The following is a 19,019-nucleotide window of genomic DNA, read 5'->3' on the forward strand; positions in this document are numbered from 1 at the left end:
AGATGGCTTTTTATCCCAGGACAAGAAATCAGCCCTCAAAAAGTTAACCGGCAGAAAATATTTTTTTGAAAAAATCCCTAAGCCCCGGGGTCACAATTTCAGCAAAAATCTTACTTTTGGCAATTCACTCAAAAATGGTGCCAAAAGCTTGAAAATGCTTCGCTGAATGCTTTGGCGATGGAATCAGAAGGCTTTTTATCCCAGGACAAGAAATCAGCCCTCAAAAACTTAACCGGCAGAAAATATTCTTTTGAAAAAATCCCTAAGCCCCGGGGTCACAATTTCAGCAAAAATCTGACTTTTGGCAATTCACTCAAAAATGGTGCCAAAAGCTTGAAAATGCTCTTCTGAAAGGTTTGGCACTCGAAACAGAAGTCTTTTTATCCCAGGACAAGAAATCAGCCCTCAAAAAACTTAACCGGCAGAAAATATTTTTTTCAAAAAATCCCTAAGCCCGGGGTCACAATTTCAGCAAAAATCTGACTTCTGGCAGTTCACTCAAAAATGGTGCCAACCGGTTGCAAATGCTCCCCTGAAAGCTTTGGCGATGGAAACAGAAGTCTTTTTATGAAAGGAAAATAAATCAGCCCTCAAAAACCTAACCAGCAGACAACATTTTTTGAAAAAATCCCTAAGCCCCGGGGTCACAATTTCAGCAGAAATCTGACTTTTGGCAATTCACTCAAAAACGGTGCCAACCGGTTGCATATGCTCTCCTGGAAGGTTGGCACTCGAAACAGAAGGGTTTTTATCCCAGGACAAGAAATCAGCTCTCAAGAACTTAACCGGCAGAAAATATTCTTTTGAAAAATCCCTAAGCCCCGGGGGTCACAATTTCAGCAAAATTCTGACTTTTGGCAATTCACTCAAAAATACTGCCAAAAGCTTGAAAATGCTCTTCTGAAAGGTTTGGCACTCGAAACAGAAGGCTTTTTATCCCAGGACAAGAAATCAGCCCTCAAAAACTTAACCAGAAGAAAATATTTTTGTGAAAAAATCCCTAAACCCCGGGGTCACAATTTCAGCAAAATTCTGACTTTTGGCAATTCACTCAAAAATGGTGCCAAAAGCTTGAAAATGCTCTTCTGAAAGGTTTGGCACTCGAAACAGAAGTCTTTTTATCCCAGGACAAGAAATCAGCCCTCAAAAACTTAACCGGCAGAAAATATTTTTTTCAAAAAATCCCTAAGCCCGGGGTCACAATTTCAGCAAAAATCTGACTTCTGGCAGTTCACTCAGAAATGGTGCCAACCGGTTGCAAATGCTCCCCTGAAAGCTTTGGCGATGGAAACAGAAGTCTTTTTATCAAAGGAAAATAAATCAGCCCTCAAAAACCTAACCAGCAGACAACATTTTTTGAAAAAATCCCTAAGCCCCGGGTCACAATTTCAGCAAAAATCTGACTTTTGGCAATTCACTCAAAAATGGTCCCAAAAGCTTGCAAATGCTCTCCTGAAAGGTTTGGCACTCGAAACAGAAGGCTTTTTATCCCAGGGCAAGAAATCAGCCCTCAAAAACTTAACCAGCAGAAAATATTTTTTTGAAAAAATCCCTAAGCCCTGGGGTCACAATTTCAGCAAAAATCTGACTTTTGGCAATTCACTCAAAAATGGTCCCAAAAGCTTGAAAATGCTCTCCTGAAAGGTTTGGCACTCGAAACAGAAGGCTTTTTATCCCAGGGCAAGAAATCAGCCCTCAAAAACTTAACCAGCAGAAAATATTCTTTTGAAAAAATCCCTAAGCCCCGGGTCACAATTTCAGCAAAAATCTGACTTTTGGCAATTCACTCAAAAATGGTGCCAAAAGCTTGAAAATGCTCTTCTGAAAGGTTTGGCACTCGAAACAGAAGTCTTTTTATCCCAGGACAAGAAATCAGCCCTCAAAAACTTAACCGGCAGAAAATATTTTTTGAAAAAATCCCTAAGCCCTGGGGTCACAATTTCAGCAAAAATCTGACTTTTGGCAATTCACTCAAAAATGGTCCCAAAAGCTTGAAAATGCTCTCCTGAAAGGTTTGGCACTCGAAACAGAAGGCTTTTTATCCCAGGGCAAGAAATCAGCCCTCAAAAACTTAACCAGCAGAAAATATTTTTTTGAAAAAATCCCTAAGCCCCGGGGTCACAATTTCAGCAAAAATCTGATTTTTGGCAATTCACTCAAAAATGGTGCCAAAAGCTTGAAAATGCTCTTCTGAAAGGTTTGGCACTCGAAACAGACGGCTTTTTATCCAAGGACAAGAAATCAGCCCTCAAAAACTTAACCGGCAGAAAATATTTTTTTCACAAAATTCCCAAGCCCCAGGGTCACAATTTCAGCAAAAATCTGACTTTTGGCAATTCACTCAAAAATGGTGCCAAAAGCTTGAAAATGCTCTCCTGAAAGGTTGGCACTCGAAACAGAAGGCTTTTTATCAAAGGAAAATAAATCAGCCCTCAAAAACTTAACCGGCAGAAAATATTTTTTTGAAAAAATCCCTAAGCCCGGGGTCACTATTTCAGCAAAAATCTGACTTTTGGCAGTTCACTCAAAAATGGTGCCATCCGGTTGCAAATGCTCCCCTGAAAGCTTTGGCGATGGAAACAGAAGTCTTTTTATCCCAGGACAAGAAATCAGCCCTCAAAAACTTAACCGGCAGAAAATATTTTTTTGAAAAAATCCCTAAGCCCCGGGGTCACAATTTCAGCAAAAATCTGAATTTTGGCAATTCACTAAAAAATGGTGCCAAAAGCTTGAAAATGCTCTTCTGAAAGGTTTGGCACTCGAAACAGAAGGCTTTTTATCGCAGGACAAGAAATCAGCTCTCAAAAACTTAACCGGCAGAAAATATTCTTTTGAAAAAATCCCTAAACCCCGGGGTCACAATTTCAGCAAAATTCTGACTTTTGGCAATTCACTCAAAAATGGTGCCAAAAGCTTGAAAATGCTCTCTTGAAAGGTTTGGCACTCGAACAGAAGGCTTTTTATCACAGACAAGAAATCAGCCCTCAGAAACCTAACCGGCAGAAAATATTTTTTGAAAAAATCCCTAAGCCCCGGGGTCACAATTTCAGCAAAATCTGACTTTTGGCAATTCACTCAAAAATGGTGCCAAAAGCTTGAAAATGCTCTTCTGAAAGGTTTGGCACTCGAAACAGATGGCTTTTTATCCCAGGACAAGAAATCAGCCCTCAAAAAGTTAACCGGCAGAAAATATTTTTTTGAAAAAATCCTAAGCCCCGGGGTCACAATTTCAGCAAAAAATCTTACTTTTGGCAATTCACTCAAAAATTGTCCCAAAAGCTTGAAAATGCTTCGCTGAATGCTTTGGCGATGGAATCAGAAGGCTTTTTATCCCAGGACAAGAAATCAGCCCTCAAAAACTTAACCGGCAGAAAATATTCTTTTGAAAAAATCCCTAAGCCCCGGGGTCACAATTTCAGCAAAAATCTGACTTTTGGCAATTCACTCAAAAATGGTGCCAAAAGCTTGAAAATGCTCTTCTGAAAGGTTTGGCACTCGAAACAGAAGTCTTTTTATCCCAGGACAAGAAATCAGCCCTCAAAAACTTAACCGGCAGAAAATATTTTTTTCAAAAAATCCCTAAGCCCGGGGTCACAATTTCAGCAAAAATCTGACTTCTGGCAGTTCACTCAAAAATGGTGCCAACCGGTTGCAAATGCTCCCCTGAAAGCTTTGGCGATGGAAACAGAAGTCTTTTTATGAAAGGAAAATAAATCAGCCCTCAAAAACCTAACCAGCAGACAACATTTTTTTGAAAAAATCCCTAAGCCCCGGGGTCACAATTTCAGCAGAAATCTGACTTTTGGCAATTCACTCAAAAACGGTGCCAACCGGTTGCATATGCTCTCCTGGAAGGTTTGGCACTCGAAACAGAAGGGTTTTTATCCCAGGACAAGAAATCAGCTCTCAAGAACTTAACCGGCAGAAAATATTCTTTTGAAAAAATCCCTAAGCCCCGGGGGGTCACAATTTCAGCAAAATTCTGACTTTTGGCAATTCACTCAAAAATACTGCCAAAAGCTTGAAAATGCTCTTCTGAAAGGTTTGGCACTCGAAACAGAAGGCTTTTTATCCCAGGACAAGAAATCAGCCCTCAAAAACTTAACCAGAAGAAAATATTTTTGTGAAAAAATCCCTAAACCCCGGGGTCACAATTTCAGCAAAATTCTGACTTTTGGCAATTCACTCAAAAATGGTGCCAAAAGCTTGAAAATGCTCTTCTGAAAGGTTTGGCACTCGAAACAGATGGCTTTTTATCCCAGGACAAGAAATCAGCCCTCAAAAAGTTAACCGGCAGAAAATATTTTTTTCAAAAAATCCCTAAGCCCGGGGTCACAATTTCAGCAAAAATCTGACTTCTGGCAGTTCACTCAAAAATGGTGCCAACCGGTTGCAAATGCTCCCCTGAAAGCTTTGGCGATGGAAACAGAAGTCTTTTTATCAAAGGAAAATAAATCAGCCCTCAAAAACCTAACCAGCAGACAACATTTTTTTGAAAAAATCCCTAAGCCCCGGGGTCACAATTTCAGCAAAAATCTGACTTTTGGCAATTCACTCAAAAATGGTGCAAAAAGCTTGAAAATGCTCTTCTGAAAGGTTTGGCACTCGAAACAGAAGTCTTTTTATCCCAGGACAAGAAATCAGCCCTCAAAAACTTAACCGGCAGACCTCAAAAACTTAACCGGCAGAAAATATTTTTTTGAAAAAATCCCTAAGCCCCGGGGTCACAATTTCAGCAAAATTCTGACTTTTGGCAATTCACTCAAAAATGGTGCCAAAAGCTTGAAAATGCTTCCCTGAATGCTTTGGCGATGGAGACAGAAGGCTTTTTATCACAGGACAAGAAATCAGCCCTCAAAAAGTTAACCTGCAGAAAATTTTTTTTCTGAAAAAATCCCTAAGCCCCGGGTCACAATTTCAGCAAAAATCTGACTTTTGGCAATTCACTCAAAAATGGTGCCAAAAGCTTGAAAATGCTCTCTTGAAAGGTTTGGCACTCGAAAGGGTAGGCTTTTTATCCCAGGACAAGAAATCAGCCCTCAAAAACTTAACCGGCAGAAAATATTTTTTGAAAAAATCCCTAAGCCCCGGGGTCACAATTTCAGCAAAATTCTGACTTTTGGCAATTCACTCAAAAATGGTGCCAAAAGCTTGAAAATGCTTCCCTGAATGCTTTGGCGATGGAGACAGAAGGCTTTTTATCACAGGACAAGAAATCAGCCCTCAAAAAGTTAACCTGCAGAAAATTTTTTTTCTGAAAAATCCCTAAGCCCCGGGGTCACAATTTCAGCAAAATTCTGACTTTTGGAAATTCACGCAAAAATGGTGCCAAAAGCTTGAAAATGCTCTGTTGAAACGTTTGGCACTCGAAACAGAAGGCTTTTTGTCCCAGGACAAGAAATCAGCCCTCAAAAACCTAACCGGCAGAAAATATTTTTTTGAAAAAATCCCTCAGCCCTGGGGTCACAATTTCAGCAAAAATCTGACTTTTGGCAATTCACTCAAAAATGGAGCCAACAGGTTGCAAATGCTCTTCTGAAAGGTTTGGCACTCGAAACAGAAGTCTTTTTATCCCAGGACAAGAAATCAGCCCTCAAAAACGTAACCGGCAGAAAATATTTTTTTGAAAAAATCCCTAAGCCCCGGGGTCACAATTTCAGCAAAAATCTGACTTTTGGAAATTCACTCAAAAATGGAGCCAACAGGTTGCAAATGCTCTTCTCAAAGGTTTGGCACTCGAAACAGAAGGCTTTTTATCCCAGGACAAGAAATCAGCCCTCAAAAACTTAACCGGCAGAAAATATTTTTTTGAAAAAATCCCTAAGCCCCGGGGTCACAATTTCAGCAAAATTCTGACTTTTGGCAATTCACGCAAAAATCGTGCAAAAAGCTTGAAAATGCTCTCTTGAAAGGTTTGGCACTCGAAACAGAAGGCTCTTTATCCCAGGACAAGAAATCAGCCCTCAAAAACTTAACCGGCAGAAAATATTTTTTGGAAAAAATCCCTAAGCCCCGGGGACACAATTTCAGCAAAATTCTGACTTTTGGCAATTCACTCAAAAATGGTGCCAAAAGCTTGAAAACGCTCTTCTGAAAGGTTTGGCACTCGAAACAGAAGGCTTTTTATCCCAGGACAAGAAATCAGCCCTCAAAAACTTAACCGGCAGAAAATATTTTTTTGAAAAAATCCCTAAGCCCCGGGGTCACAATTTCAGCAAAAATCTGACTTTTGGAAATTCACTCAAAAATGGAGCCAACAGGTTGCAAATGCTCTTCTCAAAGGTTTGGCACTCGAAACAGAAGGCTTTTTATCCCAGGACAAGAAATCAGCCCTCAAAAACTTAACCGGCAGAAAATATTTTTTTGAAAAAATCCCTAAGCCCCGGGGTCACAATTTCAGCAAAATTCTGACTTTTGGCAATTCACGCAAAAATCGTGCCAAAAGCTTGAAAATGCTCTCTTGAAAGGTTTGGCACTCGAAACAGAAGGCTCTTTATCCCAGGACAAGAAATCAGCCCTCAAAAACTTAACCAGCAGAAAATATTTTTTTGAAAAAATCCCTAAGCCCTGGGGTCACAATTTCAGCAAAATTCTGACTTTTGGCAATTCACTCAAAAATGGTGCCAAAAGCTTGAAAACGCTCTTCTGAAAGGTTTGGCACTCGAAACAGAAGGCTTTTTATCCCAGGACAAGAAATCAGCCCTCAAAAACTTAACCGGCAGAAAATATTTTTTTGAAAAAATCCCTAAGCCCCGGGGTCACAATTTCAGCAAAATTCTGACTTTTGGCAATTCACGCAAAAATGGTGCCAAAAGCTTGAAAATGCTCTCCTGAAAGGTTTGGCACTTGAAACAGAAGGCTTTTTATCCCAGGACAAGAAATCAGCCCTCAAAAACTTAACCGGCAGAAAATATTTTTTTGAAAAAATCCCTAAGCCCGGGGGTCACAATTTCAGCAAAAATCTGACTTTTGGCAATTCACTCAAAAATGGTGCCAAAAGCTTGAAAATGATCTTCTGAAAGGTTTGGCAATCGAAACAGAAGGCTTTTTATCCCAGGACAAGAAATCAGACCTCAAAAACTTAACCGGCAGAAAATATTTTTTTGAAAAAATCCCTAAGCCCCGGGGTCACAATTTTTCGCAAAAATCTGACTTTTGGCAATTCACTCAAAAATGGTGCCAAAAGCTTGAAAATGCTCTCCTGAAAGGTTTGGCACTCGAAAGGGTAGGCTTTTTATCACAGGACAAGAAAGCAGCCCTCAAAAACTTAACCGGCAGAAAATATTTTTTTAGAAAATCCCTAAGCCCTGGGGTCACAATTTCAGCAAAATTCTGACTTTTGGCAATTCACTCAAAAATGGTGCCAAAAGCTTGAAAATGCTCCCCTGTAAGCTTTGGCGATGGAAACAGAAGGCTTTTTATCACAGGACAAGAAATCAGCCCTCAAAAACCTAACCGGCAGAAAATATTTTTTTGAAAAAATCCCTAAGCCCTGGGGTCACAATTTCAGCAAAATTCTGACTTTTGACAATTCACGCAAAAATGGTGCCAAAAGCTTGAAAATGCTCTCTTGAAAGGTTTGGCACTTGAAACAGAAGGCTTTTTATCCCAGGACAAGAAATCAGCCCTCAAAAACGTAACCGGCAGAAAATATTTTTTTGAAAAAATCCCTAAGCCCCGGGGTCACAATTTCAGCAAAAATCTGACTTTTGGAAATTCACTCAAAAATGGAGCGAACAGGTTGCAAATGCTCTTCTCAAAGGTTTGGCACTCGAAACAGAAGGCTTTTTATCCCAGGACAAGAAATCAGCCCTCAAAAACTTAACCGGCAGAAAATATTTTTTTGAAAAAATCCCTAAGCCCCGGGGTCACAATTTCAGCAAAATTCTGACTTTTGGCAATTCACTCAAAAATGGTGCCAAAAGCTTGAAAACGCTATTCTGAAAGGTTTGGCACTCGAAACAGAAGGCTTTTTATCCCAGGACAAGAAATCAGCCCTCAAAAACTTAACCGGCAGAAAATATTTTTTTGAAAAAATCCCTAAGCCCCGGGGTCACAATTTCAGCAAAATTCTGACTTTTGGCAATTCACTCAAAAATGGTGCCAAAAGCTTGAAAATGCTCTCCTGAAAGGTTTGGCACTTGAAACAGAAGGCTTTTTATCCCAGGACAAGAAATCAGCCCTCAAAAACGTAACCGGCAGAAAATATTTTTTTGAAAAAATCCCTAAGCCCCGGGGTCACAATTTCAGCAAAAATCTGACTTTTGGAAATTCACTCAAAAATGGAGCCAACAGGTTGCAAATGCTCTTCTCAAAGGTTTGGCACTCGAAACGGAAGGCTTTTTATCCCAGGACAAGAAATCAGCCCTCAAAAACTTAACCGGCAGAAAATATTTTTTTGAAAAAATCCCTAAGCCCCGGGGTCACAATTTCAGCAAAATTCTGACTTTTGGCAATTCACGCAAAAATCGTGCCAAAAGCTTGAAAATGCTCTTCTGAAAGGTTTGGCACTCGAAACAGAAGGCTCTTTATCCCAGGACAAGAAATCAGCCCTCAAAAACTTAACCAGCAGAAAATATTTTTTTGAAAAAATCCCTAAGCCCCGGGGACACAATTTCAGCAAAATTCTGACTTTTGGCAATTCACTCAAAAATGGTGCCAAAAGCTTGAAAACGCTCTTCTGAAAGGTTTGGCACTCGAAACAGAAGGCTTTTTATCCCAGGACAAGAAATCAGCCCTCAAAAACTTAACCGGCAGAAAATATTTTTTTGAAAAAATCCCTAAGCCCCGGGGTCACAATTTCAGCAAAATTCTGACTTTTGGCAATTCACGCAAAAATGGTGCCAAAAGCTTGAAAATGCTCTCCTGAAAGGTTTGGCACTTGAAACAGAAGGCTTTTTATCCCAGGACAAGATATCAGCCCTCAAAAACTTGACCGGCAGAAAATATTTTTTTGAAAAAATCCCTAAGCCCGGGGGTCACAATTTCAGCAAAATTCTGACTTTTGGCAATTCACTCAAAAATGGTGCCAAAAGCTTGAAAATGATCTTCTGAAAGGTTTGGCAATCGAAACAGAAGGCTTTTTATCCCAGGACAAGAAATCAGACCTCAAAAACTTAACCGGCAGAAAATATTTTTTTGAAAAAATCCCTAAGCCCCGGGGTCACAATTTTTCGCAAAAATCTGACTTTTGGCAATTCACTCAAAAATGGTGCCAAAAGCTTGAAAATGCTCTCCTGAAAGGTTTGGCACTCGAAAGGGTAGGCTTTTTATCACAGGACAAGAAAGCAGCCCTCAAAAACTTAACCGGCAGAAAATATTTTTTTAGAAAATCCCTAAGCCCTGGGGTCACAATTTCAGCAAAATTCTGACTTTTGGCAATTCACTCAAAAATGGTGCCAAAAGCTTGAAAATGCTCCCCTGTAAGCTTTGGCGATGGAAACAGAAGGCTTTTTATCACAGGACAAGAAATCAGCCCTCAAAAACTTAACCGGCAGAAAATATTTTTTTGAAAAAATCCCTAAGCCCCGGGGACACAATTTCAGCAAAATTCTGACTTTTGGCAATTCACTCAAAAATGGTGCCAAAAGCTTGAAAACGCTCTTCTGAAAGGTTTGGCACTCGAAACAGAAGGCTTTTTATCCCAGGACAAGAAATCAGCCCTCAAAAACTTAACCTGCAGAAAATATTTTTTTGAAAAAATCCCTAAGCCCCGGGGTCACAATTTCAGCAAAATTCTGACTTTTGGCAATTCACGCAAAAATGGTGCCAAAAGCTTGAAAATGCTCTCCTGAAAGGTTTGGCACTTGAAACAGAAGGCTTTTTATCCCAGGACAAGAAATCAGCCCTCAAAAACTTAACCGGCAGAAAATATTTTTTTGAAAAAATCCCTAAGCCCGGGGGTCACAATTTCAGCAAAAATCTGACTTTTGGCAATTCACTCAAAAATGGTGCCAAAAGCTTGAAAATGCTCTTCTGAAAGGTTTGGCGATGGAAACAGAAGGCTTTTTATCACAGGACAAGAAATCAGCCCTCAAAAACCTAACCGGCAGAAAATATTTTTTTGAAAAAATCCCTAAGCCCTGGGGTCACAATTTCAGCAAAATTCTAACTTTTGACAATTCACGCAAAAATGGTGCCAAAAGCTTGAAAATGCTCTCTTGAAAGGTTTGGCACTTGAAACAGAAGGCTTTTTATCCCAGGACAAGAAATCAGCCCTCAAAAACGTAACCGGCAGAAAATATTTTTTTGAAAAAATCCCTAAGCCCCGGGGTCACAATTTCAGCAAAAATCTGACTTTTGGAAATTCACTCAAAAATGGAGCGAACAGGTTGCAAATGCTCTTCTCAAAGGTTTGGCACTCGAAACAGAAGGCTTTTTATCCCAGGACAAGAAATCAGCCCTCAAAAACTTAACCGGCAGAAAATATTTTTTTGAAAAAATCCCTAAGCCCCGGGGACACAATTTCAGCAAAATTCTGACTTTTGGCAATTCACTCAAAAATGGTGCCAAAAGCTTGAAAATCCTCTTCTGAAAGGTTTGGCACTCGAAACAGAAGGCTTTTTATCCCAGGACAAGAAATCAGCCCTCAAAAACTTAACCGGCAGAAAATATTTTTTTGAAAAAATCCCTAAGCCCCGGGGTCACAATTTCAGCAAAATTCTGACTTTTGGCAATTCACGCAAAAATGGTGCCAAAAGCTTGAAAATGCTCTCCTGAAAGGTTTGGCACTTGAAACAGAAGGCTTTTTATCCCAGGACAAGAAATCAGCCCTCAAAAACTTAACCGGCAGAAAATATTTTTTTGAAAAAATCCCTAAGCCCGGGGGTCACAATTTCAGCAAAAATCTGACTTTTGGCAATTCACTCAAAAATGGTGCCAAAAGCTTGAAAATGCTCTTCTGAAAGGTTTGGCAATCGAAACAGAAGGCTTTTTATCCCAGGACAAGAAATCAGACCTCAAAAACTTAACCGGCAAAAAATATTTTTTTGAAAAAATCCCTAAGCCCCGGGGTCACAATTTCAGCAAAATTCTGACTTTTGGCAATTCACGCAAAAATCGTGCCAAAAGCTTGAAAATGCTCTCTTGAAAGGTTTGGCACTCGAAACAGAAGGCTCTTTATCCCAGGACAAGAAATCAGCCCTCAAAAACTTAACCAGCAGAAAATATTTTTTTGAAAAAATCCCTAAGCCCCGGGGACACAATTTCAGCAAAATTCTGACTTTTGGCAATTCACTCAAAAATGGTGCCAAAAGCTTGAAAACGCTCTTCTGAAAGGTTTGGCACTCGAAACAGAAGGCTTTTTATCCCAGGACAAGAAATCAGCCCTCAAAAACTTAACCGGCAGAAAATATTTTTTTGAAAAAATCCCTAAGCCCCGGGGTCACAATTTCAGCAAAATTCTGACTTTTGGCAATTCACGCAAAAATGGTGCCAAAAGCTTGAAAATGCTCTCCTGAAAGGTTTGGCACTTGAAACAGAAGGCTTTTTATCCCAGGACAAGAAATCAGCCCTCAAAAACTTAACCGGCAGAAAATATTTTTTTGAAAAAATCCCTAAGCCCGGGGGTCACAATTTCAGCAAAAATCTGACTTTTGGCAATTCACTCAAAAATGGTGCCAAAAGCTTGAAAATGATCTTCTGAAAGGTTTGGCAATCGAAACAGAAGGCTTTTTATCCCAGGACAAGAAATCAGACCTCAAAAACTTAACCGGCAGAAAATATTTTTTTGAAAAAATCCCTAAGCCCCGGGGTCACAATTTTTCGCAAAAATCTGACTTTTGGCAATTCACTCAAAAATGGTGCCAAAAGCTTGAAAATGCTCTCCTGAAAGGTTTGGCACTCGAAAGGGTAGGCTTTTTATCACAGGACAAGAAAGCAGCCCTCAAAAACTTAACCGGCAGAAAATATTTTTTTAGAAAATCCCTAAGCCCTGGGGTCACAATTTCAGCAAAATTCTGACTTTTGGCAATTCACTCAAAAATGGTGCCAAAAGCTTGAAAATGCTCCCCTGTAAGCTTTGGCGATGGAAACAGAAGGCTTTTTATCACAGGACAAGAAATCAGCCCTCAAAAACCTAACCGGCAGAAAATATTTTTTTGAAAAAATCCCTAAGCCCTGGGGTCACAATTTCAGCAAAATTCTAACTTTTGACAATTCACGCAAAAATGGTGCCAAAAGCTTGAAAATGCTCTCTTGAAAGGTTTGGCACTTGAAACAGAAGGCTTTTTATCCCAGGACAAGAAATCAGCCCTCAAAAACGTAACCGGCAGAAAATATTTTTTTGAAAAAATCCCTAAGCCCCGGGGTCACAATTTCAGCAAAAATCTGACTTTTGGAAATTCACTCAAAAATGGAGCGAACAGGTTGCAAATGCTCTTCTCAAAGGTTTGGCACTCGAAACAGAAGGCTTTTTATCCCAGGACAAGAAATCAGCCCTCAAAAACTTAACCGGCAGAAAATATTTTTTTGAAAAAATCCCTAAGCCCCGGGGACACAATTTCAGCAAAATTCTGACTTTTGGCAATTCACTCAAAAATGGTGCCAAAAGCTTGAAAACGCTCTTCTGAAAGGTTTGGCACTCGAAACAGAAGGCTTTTTATCCCAGGACAAGAAATCAGCCCTCAAAAACCTAACCGGCAGAAAATATTTTTTTGAAAAAATCCCTAAGCCCCGGGGTCACAATTTCAGCAAAATTCTGACTTTTGGCAATTCACGCAAAAATGGTGCCAAAAGCTTGAAAATGCTCTCCTGAAAGGTTTGGCACTTGAAACAGAAGGCTTTTTATCCCAGGGCAAGAAATCAGCCCTCAAAAACTTAACCGGCAGAAAATATTCTTTTGAAAAAATCCCTAAGCCCCGGGGTCACAATTTCAGCAAAAATCTGACTTTTGGCAATTCACTCAAAAATGGTGCCAAAAGCTTGAAAATGCTCTTCTGAAAGGTTTGGCGATGGAAACAGAAGGCTTTTTATCACAGGACAAGAAATCAGCCCTCAAAAACCTAACCGGCAGAAAATATTTTTTTGAAAAAATCCCTAAGCCCTGGGGTCACAATTTCAGCAAAATTCTAACTTTTGACAATTCACGCAAAAATGGTGCCAAAAGCTTGAAAATGCTCTCTTGAAAGGTTTGGCACTTGAAACAGAAGGCTTTTTATCCCAGGACAAGAAATCAGCCCTCAAAAACGTAACCGGTAGAAAATATTTTTTTGAAAAAATCCCTAAGCCCTGGGGTCACAATTTCAGCAAAAATCTGACTTTTGGAAATTCACTCAAAAATGGAGCGAACAGGTTGCAAATGCTCTTCTCAAAGGTTTGGCACTCGAAACAGAAGGCTTTTTATCCCAGGACAAGAAATCAGCCCTCAAAAACTTAACCGGCAGAAAATATTTTTTTGAAAAAATCCCTAAGCCCCGGGGACACAATTTCAGCAAAATTCTGACTTTTGGCAATTCACTCAAAAATGGTGCCAAAAGCTTGAAAACGCTCTTCTGAAAGGTTTGGCACTCGAAACAGAAGGCTTTTTATCCCAGGACAAGAAATCAGCCCTCAAAAACTTAACCGGCAGAAAATATTTTTTTGAAAAAATCCCTAAGCCCCGGGGTCACAATTTCAGCAAAATTCTGACTTTTGGCAATTCACGCAAAAATGGTGCCAAAAGCTTGAAAATGCTCTCCTGAAAGGTTTGGCACTTGAAACAGAAGGCTTTTTATCCCAGGACAAGAAATCAGCCCTCAAAAACTTAACCGGCAGAAAATATTTTTTTGAAAAAATCCCTAAGCCCGGGGGTCACAATTTCAGCAAAAATCTGACTTTTGGCAATTCACTCAAAAATGGTGCCAAAAGCTTGAAAATGCTCTTCTGAAAGGTTTGGCAATCGAAACAGAAGGCTTTTTATCCCAGGACAAGAAATCAGACCTCAAAAACTTAACCGGCAGAAAATATTTTTTTGAAAAAATCCCTAAGCCCCGGGGTCACAATTTTTCGCAAAAATCTGACTTTTGGCAATTCACTCAAAAATGGTGACAAAAGCTTGAAAATGCTCTCCTGAAAGGTTTGGCACTCGAAAGGGTAGGCTTTTTATCACAGGACAAGAAAGCAGCCCTCAAAAACTTAACCGGCAGAAAATATTTTTTTAGAAAATCCCTAAGCCCTGGGGTCACAATTTCAGCAAAATTCTGACTTTTGGCAATTCACTCAAAAATGGTGACAAAAGCTTGAAAATGCTCCCCTGTAAGCTTTGGCGATGGAAACAGAAGGCTTTTTATCCCAGGACAAGAAATCAGCCCTCAAAAAGTTAACCGGCAGAAAATATTTTTTTGAAAAAATCCCTAAGCCCCGGGGTCACAATTTCAGCAAAAATCTGACTTTTGGCAATTCACTCAAAAATGGTGACAAAAGCTTGAAAATGCTCCCCTGAAAGCTTTGGGGATGGAAACAGAAGGCTTTTTATCACAGGACAAGAAATCAGCCCTCAAAAACTTAACCGGCAGAAAATATTTTTTTGAAAAAATCCCTAAACCCCGGGGTCACAATTTCAGCAAAAATCTGACTTTTGGCAATTCACTCAAAAATGGTGCCAAAAGCTTGAAAATGCTCTCCTGAAAGGTTTGGCACTCGAAACAGAAGGCTTTTTATCATAGGACAAGAAATCAGCCCTCAAAAAACTTAACCGGCAGAAAATATTTTTTTGAAAAAATCCCTAAGCCCCAGGGTCACAATTTCAGCACAAATCTGACTTTTGGCAATTCACTCAAAAATGGTGCCAACCGGTTGCAAATGCTCCCTTGAAAGCTTTGGCGATGGAAACAGAAGGCTTTTTATCAAAGGAAAATAAATCAGCCCTCAAAAACCTAACAGGCAGAATTTTCTTTTTCCAAAAAATCCCTAAGCCCCGGGGTCACAATTTCAGCAAAAATCTGACTTTTGGCAATTCACTCAAAAATGGTGCCAAAAGCTTGAAAATGCTCTCCTGAAAGGTTTTGCACTCGAAAGGGTAGGCTTTTTATCACAGGACAAGAAATCAGCCCTCAAAAACCTAACAGGCAGAATTTTCTTTTTCCAAAAAATCCCTAAGCCCCGGGGTCACAATTTTTCGCAAAAATCTGACTTTTGGCAATTCACTCAAAAATGGTGCCAAAAGCTTGAAAATGCTCTCCTGAAAGGTTTGGCACTCGAAACAGAAGGCTTTTTATCCCAGGACAAGAAATCAGCCCTCAAAAAGTTAACCGGCAGAAAATATTTTTTTGAAAAAATCCCTAAGCCCCGGGGTCACAATTTCAGCAAAATTCTGACTTTTGGCAATTCACTCAAAAATGGTGCCAAAAGCTTGAAAATGCTCTCCTGAAAGGTTTGGCACTCGAAACAGAAGGCTTTTTATCACAGGACAAGAAAGCAGCCCTCAAAAACTTAACCGGCAGAAAATATTTTTTTGAAAAAATCCCTAAGCCCCGGGGTCACAATTTCAGCAAAAATCTGACTTTTGGCAATTCACTCAAAAATGGTGGCAAAAGCTTGAAAATGCTCTCTGCGGAGGAGAAACTGTATGTTTCCCACCATGACATTAATACACCCTTTTTGTACGGGATTTTGAACGAAGAGCTGTTCATGCTTCCACCTGATGGGATGGAGATACAGAAGGGAATGGTCTGTAAACTGCGGAAATCCTTATATGGTCTCAAGCAGAGTGCCAGGTGTTGGAACACAAAACTCACTGAGACATTGCTTTCTCTAGGTTTTCACCAGGGCAAAGCTGATCCATGTGTGTTTGTCAAGGAGGAGGGGCAAAACAAACTGTATTGTTTATGTTTTGTTGATGATCTTCTGATGTTTTGGAAGAATCAGGCTTTTTACCAAAGCACCCTAGCTCAGCTGAAGGAGCACTTTGACATGAAGGATTTTGGTGAGGTATCCAACTATCTTTCTCTGCAGGTGGAGAAGGACCAAGCAGGTAATTTTCTGGTACACCAAACACAGAAAATTGCTGATGTGTTAACCAGGTTGAATTTGGTTGATGCAAACCCAGCAGACACACCGATGGTGACAGGTTACCAGGTAGACAGTACTGCTGAAGCGTTTTCTGACACAACGCTGTACAGATGCATTCTAGGCAAACTGAATTTCATTGCCAGATGTTCAAGACCTGACATAGCTGTAAGCTGTAATCTGCTTAGCAGACATGCCAACAATCCTACGGTTCAGGATTGGAAAGCTCTGAAGCACATAGCCCGCTATTTGAAAGGGACTATGCACTACAGGCTGAGGTTCACCAGTCAGAAGACTGGAGGTCTTGAAATCTTTGCTGATGCAAGTTTTGGAAGTGACACCACGGATGGTACGAGCACTTCTGGTGTGTGCTACATGTACAACCACTGCCTGTTTGACTGGTTGTGCAAAAAGCAAACAACAGTGAGCCTAAGTTCCTGTGAAGCAGAACTCAATGCTCTGTCATTTTCACTCATGGATTGTGAATGGTTGATGCAACTGTTTAAGGACATCAGAGTGTCTGTGAAATGTCCTGTACAAGTGTATCAAGACAATAGATCGTGTTTGGCTTTGCTGAACTCGGAGAGTTGCAAGCAGAGAACCAAGTACTTGCAGATTAAGCTACATCGTGCAAGAGAGTGTATTCAAAAGGGACTGATTCAAGTGTCCTACATGGCAGGAAATGAAATTCCTGCTGATCTGTTGTCTAAGGTTGTTAACAGAGAACAACTTAAGGTTTATGTACAAAGGTTGCAATTGGGTTGAGCCACAGGTACTACAGGTTACACGGAAAGGGGGAGGATGTTAGGATATTTCCGTTCCACCTTAAAAGGGAGCAGGCTTTGAGAGTCACAGAGTCTGCGCATGTCCTGTTCACAGGATGTTTATGCTTGCTGTTTCCTTTCGATTTCTGTCGGGTCGAAGACACTGACTCAGAACGGTCATGTTTTCCTTTGTTCTGTTCTATGCTAAATAAAGTCTGTAAAATATGCTCTTCTGCGGTGCAAGCTTTCTGCTGTGTTTCTGCTGATAAACATTGTGCACAAGCCTGGAATGTGGCAATCTATTTCCAGAACGGCTTCGTGTCGCTAACTGCTGGATCTGCCTGAGGTACGGGAGATCGATGGATGTCCGGCACACGGCTTGGGGCCATGATGGACAATATCTCCCTGGCAGTTACCCAACAATTGGGTGTCTACAAGATTCCCCAGGTAAAATACTGATTTGGGCACTTCACAGATCACTTATTATTATCTTTCCTAACCAGTGTTCGGCGTTTCCGTGCACTGCTCTGGTTCGCCAGAAGCGGCTTAGTCATGCTGGCGACATGACCCAGAAGCTGTATGCTGGCTCCCTCGGCCAATAAAGCGAGATGAGCACTGCAACCCCAGAGTTGGTCATGACTGGACCTAATGGTCAGGGGTCCCTTTACCCTTGACCTTTAACCTTTAACCAGTGTTCACCCAGTGTTTGCCATAGCTCAGTGCAGGCACCTCTCAGTTGGGCACCATTGCCATTCTATGAGAACAAGAGAGAAGTTCAGGGTGGGCTCCAGCACCTCTTTTTCTAGAAAAATAGCACTGGGTTTTAAACACGTAATTTAATGGTAAGTCACTTTAGGAGGTTTTCTATATTTAAAGGATTTAGATATATAAAAATATAAATAGCTAAAATAAATTTTTTTTTATAAGTTCACCTTGCATCTGAAAGAAAACATTATTGGTGCCTGGTGAGCTATAAATGGGTTGCTGTGACCAAAAGGTTGTCTCTGATGTCACCTTTTACACTTTCCATGAGGAGGAAAGTGAGAGAATAGCCTGTCGACATGCAGAGGGCCGGGAGGCCAGCTGGCTAGCCCCGGCTGGGCCGTCTCCTTCCAGTGGCCCGGTGCGAAGACCATCGCCTCTGCTCCGACATAAATCAGTGAGCCGGGCTTCACAGCCAGGGCACACAATCGGCAGATCAAAATGTGCGCACGGAATGGGCGTGAAGCTTGTGGAAGCATACTAAAACTAAAGATTTATTAATCATAAATCAGGACAAAGAAACATGTCATCTCTCTCTCGCATGTTGTCTCAGAGAGAACAACAAAAGCAAAAGCAATACACACAACGGAATTTCCCAGCATACTGTGCTGGAATGTAAACAGACATGTGATCCTTAACAATCCCATGTCTGTTCCTTAAGGTGGAATGGAAATGTCAACATAGCCTCTGCCAGGGCCGTCTCTACCATAGTATCAAGTAAACAACCATATCAAGCCGTTTGTGATGGCCTGGGATTCGGACTCGGAGGCTGAACCTGAGGAATCCCAGCCTGCACAGGATTCCCCGCCTCCAGAACCAGCTGTGCCGGGGCTGGGGCTTGAGCCTGAAGGGTCCTCACCTGTGCTGGATCCTCAGGTGCAGGCATCAGCTGAGTCTGCTCTGGCTCCTGAGGTGTTGGAGGACCCATTGCCCGCAGGTGCTCCACTCTCAGCCCCATCAGGGGAAGCTGAGGTTGCCTCTGGGTCCAGTAACCCTCCAGCCTCTCCTAAGTTCCCGCAGGAGGAGTGCTCGCCTCTGGGCCAGGAGAGGTGAGTCACCTGTGGACTGGGGCCGCCCTATGCCTCGGGGCAGAGAAAAGCCAGCCAGTCCCAAGTTGCGGGAGCAACATTGTTGGTAGCCAGTTCCTGCCTGGACCCTGTCCTGCTTGTCTGCCAGAGCTCCTGACCTCACCCGACTCCCTGCCTTGGACCCAGCTTCAGCTTTGACGGACTGCCTCCATACTGCATGCCCTCGACTTTGGACTGGACTCGGACCTCACTTCATGGTTAACCTGGGGGACCAGCACACCGTTCTTCTTAAATCAGTGCTAGGGGCTGGGTTCCCACATGTGTGAGCTTTTAGAGGGCACATGTCAATGGTAGTTGGGGCAAGAGACATCCCTCTACTTCTGTAGGCTGCAGTTCAGCCATGCAAACGCCAGATCTTTCCAAATCAACCTCTCTCTATCCAGGCAAGCAAGAGGCAGTATTGCTGTTGAGAGACACATAA

The 19,019-nt window shown here is 41.3% G+C and overlaps 1 protein-coding gene across 3 annotated transcripts in view; it reads left to right on the top strand.

Moving 5' to 3' along the window:
• Nucleotides 1-19,019, top strand: part of LOC308571018 (vomeronasal type-2 receptor 26-like) — a gene marked incomplete at its 5' end in the record, with an annotated part of 46,734 nt that overhangs the window by 19,885 nt on the left and 7,830 nt on the right. For all 3 annotated transcript variants that reach the window (XM_081166247.1, XM_081166246.1, XM_081166248.1), the window contains one exon: nucleotides 17,171-17,195. In XM_081166247.1, the coding sequence (XP_081022373.1) occupies nucleotides 17,171-17,195 (25 nt within the window). The remainder of the gene's footprint in view (nucleotides 1-17,170; nucleotides 17,196-19,019) is intronic.

Source organism: Podarcis bocagei (genome assembly GCF_964188305.1).
Source record: "Podarcis bocagei genome assembly, chromosome: 13".
NCBI classification, from domain to species: domain Eukaryota; kingdom Metazoa; phylum Chordata; class Lepidosauria; order Squamata; family Lacertidae; genus Podarcis; species Podarcis bocagei.